The following is a 14,757-nucleotide window of genomic DNA, read 5'->3' as shown; positions in this document are numbered from 1 at the left end:
CAGCAGGTAGGAGACTGGCAGGAGGGGGCAGGGGATGCAGCCTGGGACTGATCCCATCCCCCACCCCAGGGACGGTGCAGGGAGGGAGCCGGGGCTGGAAATCCTGCCCTGGAGAAGGGGCAGGAGAATGGCTGCAGGGCTTTCTGCTCAGCAGGTAGGAGACTGGCAGGAGGGGGGCAGGGGATGCAGCCTGGGACTGATCCCATCCCCCACCCCAGGGACCGTGCAGGGAGGGAGCTGGGGCTGGAAATCCTGCTCTGGAGAAGGGGCAGGAGAATGGCTGCAGGGCTTTCTGCTCAGCAGGTAGGAGACTGGCAGGAGGGGGGCAGGGGATGCAGCCTGGGACTGATCCCATCCCCCACCCCAGGGACCGTGCAGGGAGGGAGCCGGGGCTGGAAATCCTGCTCTGGAGAAGGGGCAGGAGAATGGCTGCAGGGCTTTCTGCTCAGCAGGTAGGAGGGGGGCAGGAGGGGGCAGGGGATGCAGCCTGGGACTGATCCCATCCCCCCACCCCAGGGACGGTGCAGGGAGGGAGCCGGGGCTGGAAATCCTGCTCTGGAGAAGGGGCAGGAGAATGGCTGCAGGGCTTTCTGCTCAGCAGGTAGGAGACTGGCAGGAGGGGGGCAGGGGATGCAGCCTGGGACTGATCCCATCCCCCACCCCAGGGACCGTGCAGGGAGGGAGCCAGGGCTGGAAATCCTGCTCTGGAGAAGGGGCAGGAGAATGGCTGCAGGGCTTTCTGCTCAGCAGGTAGGGGACTGGCAGGAGGGGGGCAGGGGATGCAGCCTGGGACTGATCCCATCCCCCACCCCAGGGACCGTGCAGGGAGGGCCCCAGGAGTATTCAACCTCTGCACAGCTCTGGACTCTGCAGATTATAGAGTTGGGGATAGAGCTCCCGTGGGGTGCAGGTCCCCGCATTGCGGAGCCCTGGGGTGTTCACCTCTATTCGCTTCCCTCATAAGGATGCTCATCCCTGTACGTTCATCATTCGGTATGTTGATAACTCTGTCATCTCGCATGTAATTGGCAGTGGTTGGATCAGATGGGGCTGAGCAGCCTTCTGGCCGCAGGTTTTGGGGAGCTTCCTTGGAAGATTGAAATATCTGGGGGGTGAAAGTGATTGGTGGTGGGGGAGGGGCGGTGTAAGTTCCTCAGGGGTGGGACTTTGGGGGGGGGCGGTGTAAGTTCCTCAGGGGCGGTGTAAGTTCCTCAGGGGCGGGACTTTGGGGGGGGGGGGGTCGGTGTAAGTTCCTCAGGGGCGGGACTTGGGGGCGGGGCGGTGTAAAGTTCCTCAGGGGCGGGACTTTGGGGGGGGCGGTGTAAGTTCCTCAGGGGCGGGACTTTGGGGGGGGGGCGGTGTAAGTTCCTCAGGGGCGGGACTTTGGGGGGGGGGGGGGGTGTAAGTTCCTCAGGGGGCGGGACTTTGGGGGGGGGGGGCGGTGTAAGTTCCTCAGGGGCGGGACTTTGGGGGGGGGGGCGGTGTAAGTTCCTCAGGGGTGGGACTTTGGGGGGGGGGCGGTGTAAGTTCCTCGGGGGGGGGACTTTGGGGGGGGGCGGTGTAAGTTCCTCAGGGGTGGGACTTTGGGGGGGGTGGTAGAGTTCCTCAGGGCGGGACTTTGGGGGGGGGGGGCGGTGTAAGTTCCTCAGGGGCGGGACTTTGGGGGGGGGGGGGGCGGTGTAAGTTCCTCAGGGGGGGGACTTTGGGGGGGGGGGGGCGGTGTAAGTTCCTCAGGGGCGGGACTTTGGGGGGGGGGCGGTGTAAGTTCCTCAGGGGTGGGACTTTGGGGGGGGTGTAAGTTCCTCAGGGGCGGGGCTTTGGGGGGGGGGGGGGCGGTGTAAGTTCCTCAGGGCCGGGACTTTGGGAGAAGCGCTGGGACACTGATCACAGCCTTTCCGTGCTCTGTGCGTCTGATGTTTAAATAATCTTTTCACCGTTAGACGTGCGACTCGCGGTCCACAGAGGAAGCTCGCTCTCGGGGGCACGCACATCGGGGGGGGGGGGAGCAGTCTGGCAGATCCCCGGGGGAGAGGGGTCCTGGTATCCCCTCCTCCATGATAAAACGTTAGGAGGATAAATCCGGCTGAGATCTGATGCACGCTGAGCCCCTCCACGTGTCACTGAGCGTTTCTGGTTTGTGCTTCAGGTGCTGGTGACGTTTGAGGACATCTCTGTCTCTTTCTCCCAGGAGGAGTGGGGGTATTTAGATGAAGGGCAGAAGGAGCTTTATAGGGAGGTGATGAAGGAGAATTACGAGACCCTGAGCTCCCTGGGTAAGGACTGAGTGATCTGCGTTTTTAGTGGACGCCGAGACCGAGTTAACGTTTTTCTGGGTCTCCTCCATGCTAATGGATTCCAGACACAAGTGCCCGTCGCAGCCTCCCTCTGCCTTAGGATGGGAGTGGGACGGTCAGGACTGAAGCCCAGTGGGACCACCGTGTGTCTCTTCCACCTTTTCTGCCCCTTAAATCGAGACACACACAGACACACGTCACACACACGTCACACACACGTCACACATCACTGCATTGGCTCCGTCTCTTCACCCAGCTCCTCGCTGCCTCTCCTCTCTCATCTCTCCCTGCACCCTCCTCGTGCGCTCTCCCTCATCATGCGAGTCCCTCCTCTCCTTGCCCTTCTCCTCTGCCCCCCGATTCCCGACTCCGTGCTTTCCACCTGGCTGCAGCGTGTTCTTGGAACAGACTCCCTGAGCTGATGGGCCGTGCTCCCTCGCTCGCCTTCGTTAAAACGTATCTAAAAACCCACCTTTTAAACTTTTTTTTTTAAATCCTAAGCCTTTTGGTCCAGGTTCAGCCTGGCTAACTAATTCTAACAATTGTTTGTCTGGATTTGACTGTAAGCTCTATGGAGCAGGGACTGTCTTTTTTTTTTTTTTTTTTGCGTGTTTTCGTACAGCGCTGCGTATGTCAAGTAACGCTACGGAATTGTTGGGCCCGGTTCTCAAAGATATCTAAGTTATCCGGATAACTTAAAAAGGATATTCAGCAGCGCGACTGTGCTGCTGAATATAACCACCTCAGTTATCTGTGCATAACTTCAGAGCTCCCGTCGAGCAGATCTAACTTACGGGCCGATACAGTACAGTGCGCTCCGGTGGAACGCACTGTTACCCCACGTTTGGACCCGCGTTTTCGACGCGCTAGCGTTACCCCTTATTCAGTAAGGGGTCGAAAATGCGCGTCCAACCCCCCCGAAACTAATAGCGCCCGTAACATGCAAATGCATGTTGATGGCCCTATTAGGTATTCGCGCGCGATTTCAGTAAGTAAAATGTGCAGCCAAGCCGCACGTTTTACTTTCAGAAATTAGCGCCTACCCAAAGGCACCCAAAGGAGGGTGCACAGAAAAGCAGTAAAAACTGCTTTTCTGTGCACCCTCCGACTTAATATCATGGCGATATTAAGTCGGAGGTCCCGAAAGTAAAAAATAATTAAAAATTAAAAAAAAAAAAAATTTAAATCAGCTCGCGGGTTGAAAACCGGACGCTCAATTTTGCCAGCGTCCGGTTTCCGAACCCGTGGCTGTCAGCGGGTTTGAGAACCGATGCCAGCAAAATTGAGTGTCGGCTGTCAAACCCGCTGACAGCCGCCGCTCCTGTCCAAAAAGAGGCACTAGGGACGTGCTAGTGACCCTAGCGCCTCTTTTTACCGCGGGCCCTAATTTAAATACTGAATCTCGCGCACAGGAGAGCGGGCGATTCATAGTGGGCGAGTCAGAGCTCTCCCGCAGCTTTTACTGCATCGGCCTGCTAATCGGTTAACTTAACCAGTTAAGGCTGAATACAGGCACTTCTCCTGTTTAGAGAAACAGATAAGTTGCCCTGCCTCAATCTGCCCATTGACTATTTGGCTATTTACTTAGCTGGATAAGTGACTTATCTAGTTAAGTGGCAGCCGCTGAACTTAGCAAAATATTCAGTGGCCACCACTTAGTCGGAGAAGTCCTGCTTTCCTGGCGTGTAGCCAAATGGACTCAGGACCAATGGATTGTGCTCCCCTGCCAGCAGATGGAGACTGAGTCAGGTTTCAGAGATGACATCACCTTAGATACTCCCCTGCTCTGACCTCGGCCCTCTAGTATCTCTCCGTCTCCTAGCAGATGTTGATGTGCTCTCCTTATGGGGATCGCTGTACCTTTTGGAAGAAGAATTTCTACTTTTAAATTGGGCGAAAGATCGAGCCCCGCTCTCCTGCGGTGATACCTAAAGGTCCCACCCCCAGTTGAGAATTCCTGAGGCGATTTCCAAGATCCCTCAGACGTGTGCCTCGGTCCGGTAGCCGGTTCCCGGCGTGGACTTTGCTGCTGAAGCAGCTGAAAGGCAGCGGGGGTGCAGGAAGCCGAGCGCGGCAGTGACGGTCAAAGCCCTCTTCCCCCCCCCGTAGCTGGAGACCGTCTCTGTACTCAGCCGCTAAGCGCTGAGCCCAGGTAAGAGGAGAAGGAAATCTGATCTTCCAAGGAATTAGGAAACCGGCTCGAGCTTTCTCCCGCCTTTCAGCTATTAGAGAAATGAGTCTCCAGCTGCAGCCCTGAGGGCCCGCCATATTACAGGTAAGTTGTATCCACCTCAGTAAGGGGAGCGGGAACGGGATTTTTAAAGTTCCAAAACCAGACGGCTCCGTAGCAGCCGTAACAAAGGAAGCTGCTCTTCCAGTGCCCGGCCTTCCGGGATGCGCAGGACGGGACGCTAGTATCCCTCTTAACGAGGTCTTCCGAAACGGCTCGCCTGTCCCTGCAGGCAGCAGGACGTGGGGGGTTATGCAGCTGGAGCCACCAGTGAGGCGGCTACAGCAGTGGTGCATTAACCTGGAGGAAGCAGCCACGAACGCGGGCTCGGCTGCCGCCCAGGTAGAATTGGGAGCAGCCTTTGCGGCAGGGACTCTGTAATGTCTAATTAGGATAACCCCCCCCCCCCCCATCCGTGCCAGTGGCAGCCGTGCTCCTGGGTCTGCGGATTCAGTCTGCAAAGCCTGCCTGAATAGGTTGCCCTTCAAAGGCCGTTTTGCTATTTGCCGAGGAACTGGAAAACTTGGTAAAAGATTTCAGAGGTTGCCGGAAGCTCCAGAGGTTGCCGGAAGCTCCAGAGGTTGCCGGAAGATCGAAGTAGAGGGGGAGCAAGAATCTTTAAGGGGCAGGCTTAAGGATCCTAAACAATGTAGGCCATCCATTTCTAGGCTGAGCTTTCGGGGGAGCGGAAGAGAACCTCATAAAGGACAAATAAAACGGAAAATGTCATAATGCCTCTGTATCGCTCCATGGTGAGACCCCACCTTGAATACTGTGTACAATTTATTTTATTTGTATGTTTTTATATACCGAAGTATTGGTGTCGGCCTTCACTGCGGTTTACAATTATAACAACGATATACATTAAAAATCAGAGGAGCAACTATAACAGCGATTAACCTTAGAGCTTCGGGGTAACAATAAAGAAACAGTTAATATAGAACGACAATGCTAACAGCTTGAATCACATTTAGGCCGATACAGTACAGTGCGCTCTGACGCAGCACACCATTAACCTGTCCTTGGACGCGCGTTTTCCCTTACTCCTTATTCAGTAAGGGGCAGAAAACGCACATCCAATCCGCCGAACCTAATAGCGCCCTCAACATGCAAATGCATGTTGAGGGCGCTATTAGGTATTCCCGCGCAATTCAGTAACTAAAATGTGCAGCCAAGCCACACATTTTGCTTTCAGAAATTAGCGCCGACCCAAAGATAGGCGCTAATTTCTCCGGGCACCGGGAAAGTGCACAGAAAAGCAGTAAAAACTGCTTTTCTGTGCACCCTCCGACTTAATATCATGGCGATATTAAGTCGGAGGTCCCGAAGAGTAAAAAAAGTTAAAAAAAAAAAAAATTTGAAGTCGGCCGGCGGCTATTGGATTGAAAACCGGACGCGCAATTTTGCCGGCATCCAGTTTCCGAGCCCCTGTCATCGGGCTCGAGAACCAACGCCGGCAAAATTGAGCGTCGGCTGTCAAACCCGCTGACAGCCGCCGCTCCTGTCAAAAAGGAGGCGCTAGGGATGCACTAGTGTCCCTAGCGCCTCCTTTTGCCCGTTTCTACCGCCGGCCGACTAATTTAAATACTGAATCACACACACAGGCGAGTGGCCTGTGCGCGCACCGGGAGAGCTGGAACGGTTTTAGCTGTTGTGGAGGAGACGGATTTGACCCAAGACCATCTACCCAGCTGGCTTACTCTAAAAATGCTTCTCCCATTGCGTCCCAGACGGGTTTAAATTGCTGCTTGCGTATTTCAGACGTCCACCACCCTCTCGGCAAAGGAGAATTTCCTGTCTCCGCCTTCATATCGTGGCCTCGTGATCTAACATTTCACTTTTGTGGATCCTGCTAAATGTTCGACTTTCACTGTCCTCCCCCCATCAGGACAGTGTCAGCCTTACTATGCAGGATTCATGTCTTGGGCCCTGCTCAGCTTAGCACTTCCAGCCAATCAATGTCCTTATGAAGGTTTGGCCTCCAGACCTGAAGGTAGTACTCGGGATGGGATCTCACTAGTGTACCCTACGCGAGCGCCATATTCCCTCCTCAGCTGGTGATACCTCAAGCATGCTGTTAGCCTGCTGCTTTATTGCTCACTGGCTACCTTCAGGCCAGCTGCAATGGTCACTGCCAGCTCTTTCCTGTTGCCAATTTCTGCCCTCTTAATTGATATGTGGTTGATGAGGGGGTGTTGTAAGATTTTACACTTTTAGTGTTGACGCTCAATTTTCAAATCCTTAACCCTACTTCCACATTTTTTCAAATATATATATTTTTTCATTTTTCTACTATTTCCATTGTATTTATAAAGTGAATTCTTGTCCTCAAAAGCTCATGCCTCAATAAATTGGTTAGTTTATATGATGCTACCTTCTATTCAGTTACAGATGTTTGCGTCATCTGCAGGAAAAAGTCATGATAGTGCAGGCAGCTGACGGTGGGAGGTGGAAGAGGGTCCGGCCAGCAGAGGAGTTCATCCTATGTTACCCTAACAAAGGTTGGTCAACATGGTCAACAGTCCATGATTAACACCTTCTTCTTTGTTTCATATCCAGCAGATAATGAAGTCACACAGGAAGAGAAGTGTAAGGAGACTCGAGAAGAATGTTCTATGGAACTGGGCCTGATCTCGAGACAACCAGGACCTGGTTCTGATACTGTTTCACAGGGAACTGTGAGGGGAGAAACTAGAAGGTGTCATCAGGAAGCAGATAAGGAGCCTGCAGGAGAGTCACTGGATGGAGGCACTGTATCTGAGAGAAATTACAGAGCGATCGCAGACATTCACGAGCATCAGAGCTACCTGACAGCAGAGAAACACTGCCAAAGTAATACCTGTGATGAAACAAGTTCTGATTTCCACCAGCGAGAGGGGAAGAGGGAGAAAACCTTTCTATTTGACATCAGTGGGGAAAGCATTGATAAGAAATCACGTGTAACTTTGGCCCAAAAAATCTACTCAGGAGGGAGACCATTTAAATGTACTGATTGTGATAAAAGCTTCAGTCACAAAACTACGCTAAAAAAGCACCAAAGGATGCACATGGGATATAAGCAATTTCCATGTACTGAGTGTGATAAATTGTTCAGTGATAAATCACAACTGAGCCGACATCAAAGGTGCCACACAGGAGAGAAACCCTTTCCATGTAGTGACTGTGGCAAAAGTTTCAGTCAGAAAGCATCTCTGAGAATACATTGGAGGATCCACCTGGGGGAGAGACCCTATGCATGTACTGAGTGTGATAAAAGATTTAGAGAAAAATCAACACTGGAAACCCATCAAAGGACTCATTCAGGAGAGAAACCATTTACATGTAAAGAGTGTGGCAAAGACTTCAGTCGCAAAACGTATTTGAGAATACACTGGAGAAGTCACACAGGAGAGAAGCCATTTCTATGTAGTGAGTGTGGTAAAAGTTTCAGTTTTAAAAAAAATCTAAGCATACACTGGAGAAAGCACACAGGAGAGAGATCATTTACATGTACTGAGTGTGATGATTTATTCAAAGATAAATCGCAGCTGAGAGAGCACCAAAAGGTTCACATGGAACAGAAAACATCTAAATGTAGTGAGTGTGATAAATGTTTCAGATATAAATCACAACTGAAAAAGCATCAGAGGATCCACACTGGTGAGAAACCATTTCCATGTCCTGACTGTAATAAAAGATTTAGAGAAAAATCAACGCTGGAAATACATCAGAGGACACACACGGGAGAAAAACCATTTAAATGTCTTGAATGTGATAAAAACTTCAGTCAAAAAACATATCTAAGAAAGCACCAAGAGATCCACATGGGGAAAAAAGCATTTAAATGTACTGAGTGTGAAGATTTATTCCAAAATAAATTGCAGCTAAGAAAACACCAAAAGAGCCACATGGTACAGGAAGTTTTTAAATGCACTGAGTGCGAAAAGATTTTCCGATATCAATCACAGCTGAAATTGCACCGTTGGATCCATACAGGAGATAAACCATTTCCATGTACTGTGTGTAATAAAAGATTTAGAGATAAATCAACACTTGAAGTACACGAAAGAACCCATACAGGAGAGAAACCATTCAAATGTACTGATTGTGATAAAGGTTTTATCAATAAGCCATATCTGAAAAGGCATCAAAGTATCCACATGGGAGAGAAACCATTTCCATGCTCAGAATGTGACAGATATTTCAGTGTTAAATCACAGCTTGTAAGGCACCATAGGAGCCACACAGGAGAGAGACCATTTTTATGTGCCAAGTGTGGCAAAACATTTAGTCTCAAATCAAATTTGAGAATACATTGGAGGATCCACATGGAAGAAAAGCCATTCACATGTGCTGGGTGTAATAAAAGGTTTAGAGAGAAATCCACCCTGGAAACCCATCAAAGAATCCACACAGGAGAAAAACCATTTAAGTGTCCTAATTGTGATAAATTATTTCATGACAAATCACATCTCAGAAGACATCACAGGATCCACTCAGGAGAGAAACCATATCTGTGTACTGAATGTGGAAAAAGCTTCAGTCTGAAAACCTATCTCAGAATACACTTGAGGATCCATACAAGAGAGAAATCTTTTTCTTGCATTGAGTGTGGTAAGCTGTTCAAAGATAAATCACAGCTGAGAAAACATCAAAAGATCCACACAGTGCAAAAATCATTTAAATGTACAGAGTGTGATAAATTATTCAGAGATACATCGCAATTGAGAAAACACCAAAGAATCCACACGGGAGAGAAACCATTTCATTGTGGTGAATGTGGCAAAAGATTTAGAGAAAAATCAACATTGGACACACATCAAAGGACACACACCGGGGAGAAACCATTTAAATGCACTGAGTGTGAAAAGTGTTTCAGCCAGAAGCCATATCTGAAAAAACACCAAAGCATCCATATAGGAAAGATACAATTTGGGGAGAGAGCCCCAAGGAAAACACCATTTAAATGTACTGAGTGTGATAAATTATTCAGTAAGAAACCACATCTGCAAAGGCACCAAAGGAGCCATACAGGGGAGAGACCATTTAAGTGCACTGAGTGTGATAAGCTTTACAGATATAAATCTTCACTAAAAAAGCACGAAAGAGTCCACATAGGAATATGCCTAACGAATTAATTTCTAAGAACCAGTGTGTGTGCTGAGACAGCCCAAGAGCTGCAGGAGGTCTGGATCTTATTGAAATAGGTTGAACCTAAAAATATTCAAAATGTGAACGGGGTGCCATCTGCAGCCTCAAACACTGATAGGAATTCCAAAGAATGGAAGAAATATGTGAGAATTCCCCAGCACGCATGAAGAGAGGCAAAAGAATTTGCAAAACAAGAGGAAAAAAATACTCTTTAACAGAGCTGGAACAATGAATGAGAAAAAAACAACACAGATGCCAGAAATAAAGGCCCATCCAATCTCCCCAGCTCTTAGAATTACACTCTGAATAGGACACTGTCCCCGATCCTGTCCTGGTAAGCCTACAGTCGGTCTGGGTATCAGGACATGCAGGAGAGAAGTTTGCATACCTGAATGTAATCTGCTTTCAAGTTTACATGAAAGGCAGAATAAAAATTAATGCATTTTAAATCTTGTGCATATGCATTGTGAGTATTGTGAAAATGTGATTGGCTGTAGAGTTACCAGCAGAGGCTTGGCAAGCCCTTGCTTAGGTTGTATCCGGTGAACTCTAGAAGCTTGCTTACCTGTAGGATAGTGCTCCTTATCTAAACGGTTTGGTTTTGGGGGTCTGTTTTTTGTTTTTTTTATATTTACAGTCCTGGGTTGAGGAGAAGGTCGGTTCCCATAGTTAGACACCCAGCTATTTTGTAATATTCTGAATAGGTAACTTAGTTAAGCATCGAGTTACTTTAGCAACCAAACATGGTTCAAAACCTGACACCAGGAATTGTCCACAGGAGGTGAACTTAAGCCTAAAGAAGAGAGATGGATTACACCACAGGACAGTGGACTACGGGCAAGATAGCTCACAGACAGCAGAGAAAAAAACAGAAAATCAGACAAATGCAGATTCTGTAAAACAGTACGAAATAGTTACACATCTCATCACTGGGTGTGAGGTACTGATGCATGAAGCCCTGTATTCAGAGAGGCAGGGCTCATCCACTGGAGACTGTGTAACACTATAACATCGCTGGGTGTGAGGTGCTGATGTCAGAAGCCCTGTATTCAGAGAGGCACAGCTCATCCTCTGGACACTGTGTAACAATATAACATCGCTAGGAATGTTCATTCGTTTTAATTCGTTTCATACGTTTCCCATTACATGTCAATTAGATGTGCATTCGTTTCATATGTTTCAAATGTTTCATATTACATGCTTGTATATGAAACGGATGAAACGAATGCACATCCCTAGCTGGGTGTGAGGAGCTGACGTCAGAAGCCCTGTATACAGAGAGGCAGGGCTCATCCACTGGAGACTGTGTAACACTATAACATCGACCTACCCAACAAACACTGGGATCATGAGCCTCAGAGCATTGTAGGGAATTAAAAAGTTGTGATCACCTGATCCATTCCAATAGATAAAAAGAGAAATACTGCAGCCATGTGATGACTAAGGAGGGAATGGGCTCGTTTGTACTTCGTCTATTTGAGAGGGAGTGTAGCGTACTGGTGCCTGATAGAGGGTGGTTTATGGACAGATATTGTAACACAGGCGTAGGCAGCTTCGGACCACAAGTGCCGCAGACAGGTCTGGATTTCGGGATATATTCCCAGTGAATATGCAGTGTGCCTGCCGTACGCAAGCAAACCTCCTGCATCTTCGCTGTGGGTCTCCTGAAAACCTGGCCTGTTTGTAGCAGTCCTTGGGGGGATGGTGGTGGAAAACAGGAAACGTTACTGCGAAAAACGAAGGTGCCTGAGACCGAGATGGGGGCCCAGTGGTGAGGAATAGATTGGTGAACGACGTCTCTAAGCGGGTTATGTTGCAAAGCCGAGTAACGGCCGCCCTTCCGCTGAGCTCACAGAGAGGGGACGCTGCTCTGTACCGAGCTACCTGCCTTAGGTCTCTCCGCAGTGGCCTCTGCCTGTCCCAGAACCTGCTCAGAAGGGAAGCTTTCTCCTTGTGCTAGTTGAAAGTCTTCAAGCTGCGGAGTGGAGTTGCAGTTTGACACTAAGACCTTGTTTGTGATTTTTTTCTCTGATTCCCATCCCTTAATCTAAGGGTCTCGCTGCAGACAGATCCTGGGCAGGGGGGGGGGGGTAGGATACTGACCAGAGGTGAAATTTTGGCGGCTTAAGCAAGTTATTTGGAGAGTGAAGGACGAGCTGCAGCACGAGTCGTTTCAACCAGCTTGTGGGTCATCAACAAGGCCAGCACCTAAGATGGCAGAGAGAGAGAGAGCAGCTGTGCCCCATCCTGTCCATGGGGCTGAGGCTACACCCCAGTTGCCAGCAAGTGCGGGACCGCCCCTAAGACGTTCCTTCTCCAGGACAGTGTTGTTTTGTTTTGGTTTTCTCTTTTCTCCACCCTCCTTCCTAGCGTGTAGCAGATGGACTCCGGAGCAGTGGGGTACAGTGTGCCCCTGACAGCAGCACTACATAGATATGTCCCTCCTGGGGACTTGCTCTCCAGGGACAATGAAAGCCATTTCTGAAACCGACATGGAACGGATTCCAGGCAAGGGCACCGGGTGCAGATGGACTCGGGGCAGAATTTAACATTATTAGGCGGTTCTGTGCTTTTATATTTAGATGCAGCGTAGACGTTGCCCTCCTGAGAGAAAAGAATCCAGAAATTAATAACTCGAATTCTCCAAGAAGAGAGAGAGAGACCTGGAATCACATGGGGCGAACTTCTCCAGTCAAGCAAAATGTAAAAACTCTTCTTCTGAATGTGCTTGAATAGACTAAAATCGGCGAGTTTTCTGCAAGCACAAGGCAACGAAATGGACTGAGCGGCAGCTGACGGCCCAATTCCTCCCAGTATCAAACTGCCAGCCATTGTCTCGCTCGTTAAGAATGGAGGATGCCAGCGTTACCTGGGCTGATTTAATCTCTGTCATGCATCCATCTGGAAGGAAAGGACAGTGCGAGGAAACACACTCTGTATTCTGCTCCGCCAGCAGGCCTAGTGCTTGGCAGATGGCTATCAAATATTTGTTGCGCCGCTGCCACCTCGTTCATCCTTGGAGCCGTTTAGACATTGAGTGACGAGAATTTTGATTTATTTTTTTTCTGGAATGAAGGAGTTAAACCCAAGCTGCCATTTTATTGGGATTTGGGCCTCTTCGCTGCAGGACATATTTCAGGTGGTTTAGGTTGTTTGTTCGGGGATGAAAATCTGTTTTTTTTGGCAGGGCTGACGTGTGGCTCTTAAAACTCTTCACTGCCTGGGTGTTTTCCTGTCACCCGGGCTCCAAGTCCTTTAATGTGTTTTGGAACGAGGATTGCACGTGATCTGAGCCACACTGTCGAAGCTGAATCTTATACATTTGGGTAAAGGGAGACGTGTTAGGGAAAATGGAAAGACCTAACCTTTCTCCTTGCCAGAAGATGCAGATTGGTCAAGAGGGTGATTGTCAACCGTTAGATAAACCACCAAAGACGTTAATTGTTTTCAAACCTAATCGTAAGGCTCATGGGGAACTTGAAAGGGGCAAGAATTAGTTACACTAAATTGAGTTCCGGTTAAGGAAAAAGGGAGGTGTTGCCATCGCAGATTTAAGACTGTAGAACGGTGCAGGTCATCTTTGGTAGTTTCCAGTGGGTTGGGTCCGGTAGCAAACTTTGCTCACTGAGCTCAATAAAAGGTCTGGAACCGTTTGGGATCATTCACGTTAAAGTTTACCGGCAGAAAGGCGGAGTAAACAGCGCACACCTGCAAGTCAAGGCAGGAAGAAGAGGGAGTGGCTCACAAAATGGATAAAGGCCTTCTTCAATACGCGAAACCACCAGTTTTATTTAATTATAGGCAAAAAAAAGGATTTTCAGCTAACAATTCACTTCTTGAACGGGGAACCCCCCCGACACGGCCGTGTTTCGCACCCGAGCTGCATCAGGGGGACCAATGGTATCTTATCGTGTTCAGTCAGGTGCATGGAGACTCCATAGATGGCAGGATTTACACAACCTCAAGACACCCATTTTGTTCTCGGAGCAAATTAAAGAGAAATGGAATATTTTTTGCAGGAAATGAGGGAGCAGAAATTGACTTCATGAGAGGGCTTGGTTAGCTTATTTTCTTATTAGAGCACTTTTCAACGTAAATCAAAGCCGTTTCCATAAAACAATATGAACTATCACCACAGAATTCCTATGCTAAACATGAATTAATGAAGTTTAACAGCGAAAAAGAAATGCAATATCTATGCTGTCAAAGGAAGAGCTGGCTAATAACGTATAATGTACAACTCCAGCATTTCATACAATTTCAGTAGGGGAAATTATGCAAAAATAGGTCTCGATTGGAAACACTTGAAATTAAAGCTGGTACGATAAGACCTTGTCTTGAGTATCGGTATATTAAAAGAATTTAAATAAATAAATAAAGCTCACAGAGATGATTAGAAAAGGAAATAAATGGAAATAATCTGAAGAAATTTCAGCAGAGAATTTATAAAAACACATTTAGCTACCCTTCTAACATGACGGCAGCTCCCATCCTTCGAGAAATCAAGTTAGAGATCCTGCAGGCATCCAGCACGAGCCTGGCATCCGCTCCCGCTTCAGGTCTTCTCTCCCCCAGGCAGCAGAGGCGGTGATCACGGCCCCCGCGAGGGAGCTCTGTTCTTTGTTTAAGGGTGATAACTAGTGGCTGGATTCAGGGACTGGTAGGAGCCCATGGAGCATGGTCCAGGTCCATCCCAGCAACGACTGGAGTAAACGAGTCGGAGGGCCACTCTGTTGTAATCCGTTTTGAAATGGCCGACCAGTCGGGAAAGGCAGAATAGAAATGAAACTTGAGATCCTGGGTAGTTGGGAATGAAGTCTCATTGTGCCAGATTTCCAGTTGAGCTGGAAGGCAAAGGCGCGGGAGTAATCTGCTTGCTCAAAAATTAGAAATATATAGTTACGGAATCCAACTAAACGTTTTGATTCCGAGCTTTGTGTTAAATGTCATGTCGAGAGAGGAATATTTACTCGCAGCCCGCATGTAGATTCTATGGCACTTTTGTTTTATACATTCTGTGCCAAAAGTTTGGAAACCTTGTGGATTATTTGCATATTAATGAAAATGTGTATTTACTTTATACAAATAAAGTCAGTTTCTTGA

General features: G+C 48.6%; 1 protein-coding gene across 1 annotated transcript; it reads left to right on the top strand.

Moving 5' to 3' along the window:
• Window positions 1-965: 965 nt before the first annotated feature.
• Window positions 966-14,757, top strand: LOC115085998 (zinc finger protein 585A-like). Its single transcript, XM_029592578.1, has 3 exons — window positions 966-977; window positions 2,147-2,273; window positions 7,084-14,757. Exons 1-3 carry the CDS (start codon window positions 966-968, stop codon window positions 9,639-9,641), a joined length of 2,697 nt encoding a protein of 898 aa, XP_029448438.1. The 3' UTR covers window positions 9,642-14,757.

The sequence above is a fragment of the Rhinatrema bivittatum genome, chromosome 2 (assembly GCF_901001135.1).
Source record: "Rhinatrema bivittatum chromosome 2, aRhiBiv1.1, whole genome shotgun sequence".
Taxonomy (NCBI): domain Eukaryota; kingdom Metazoa; phylum Chordata; class Amphibia; order Gymnophiona; family Rhinatrematidae; genus Rhinatrema; species Rhinatrema bivittatum.
The sequence above is the reverse complement of the archived record's forward strand: the minus strand, read 5'-3'. Positions and strand labels throughout refer to the sequence as shown.

What these genes read in the sequence shown, in the direction of transcription:
- LOC115085998 (XM_029592578.1), top strand. An exon ending in CGAGACCCTGAGCTCCCTGG is followed by an intron (nt 2,274 to 7,083) that starts GTAAGGACTGAG and finishes TTTCATATCCAG; the next exon opens with CAGATAATGAAGTCACACAG.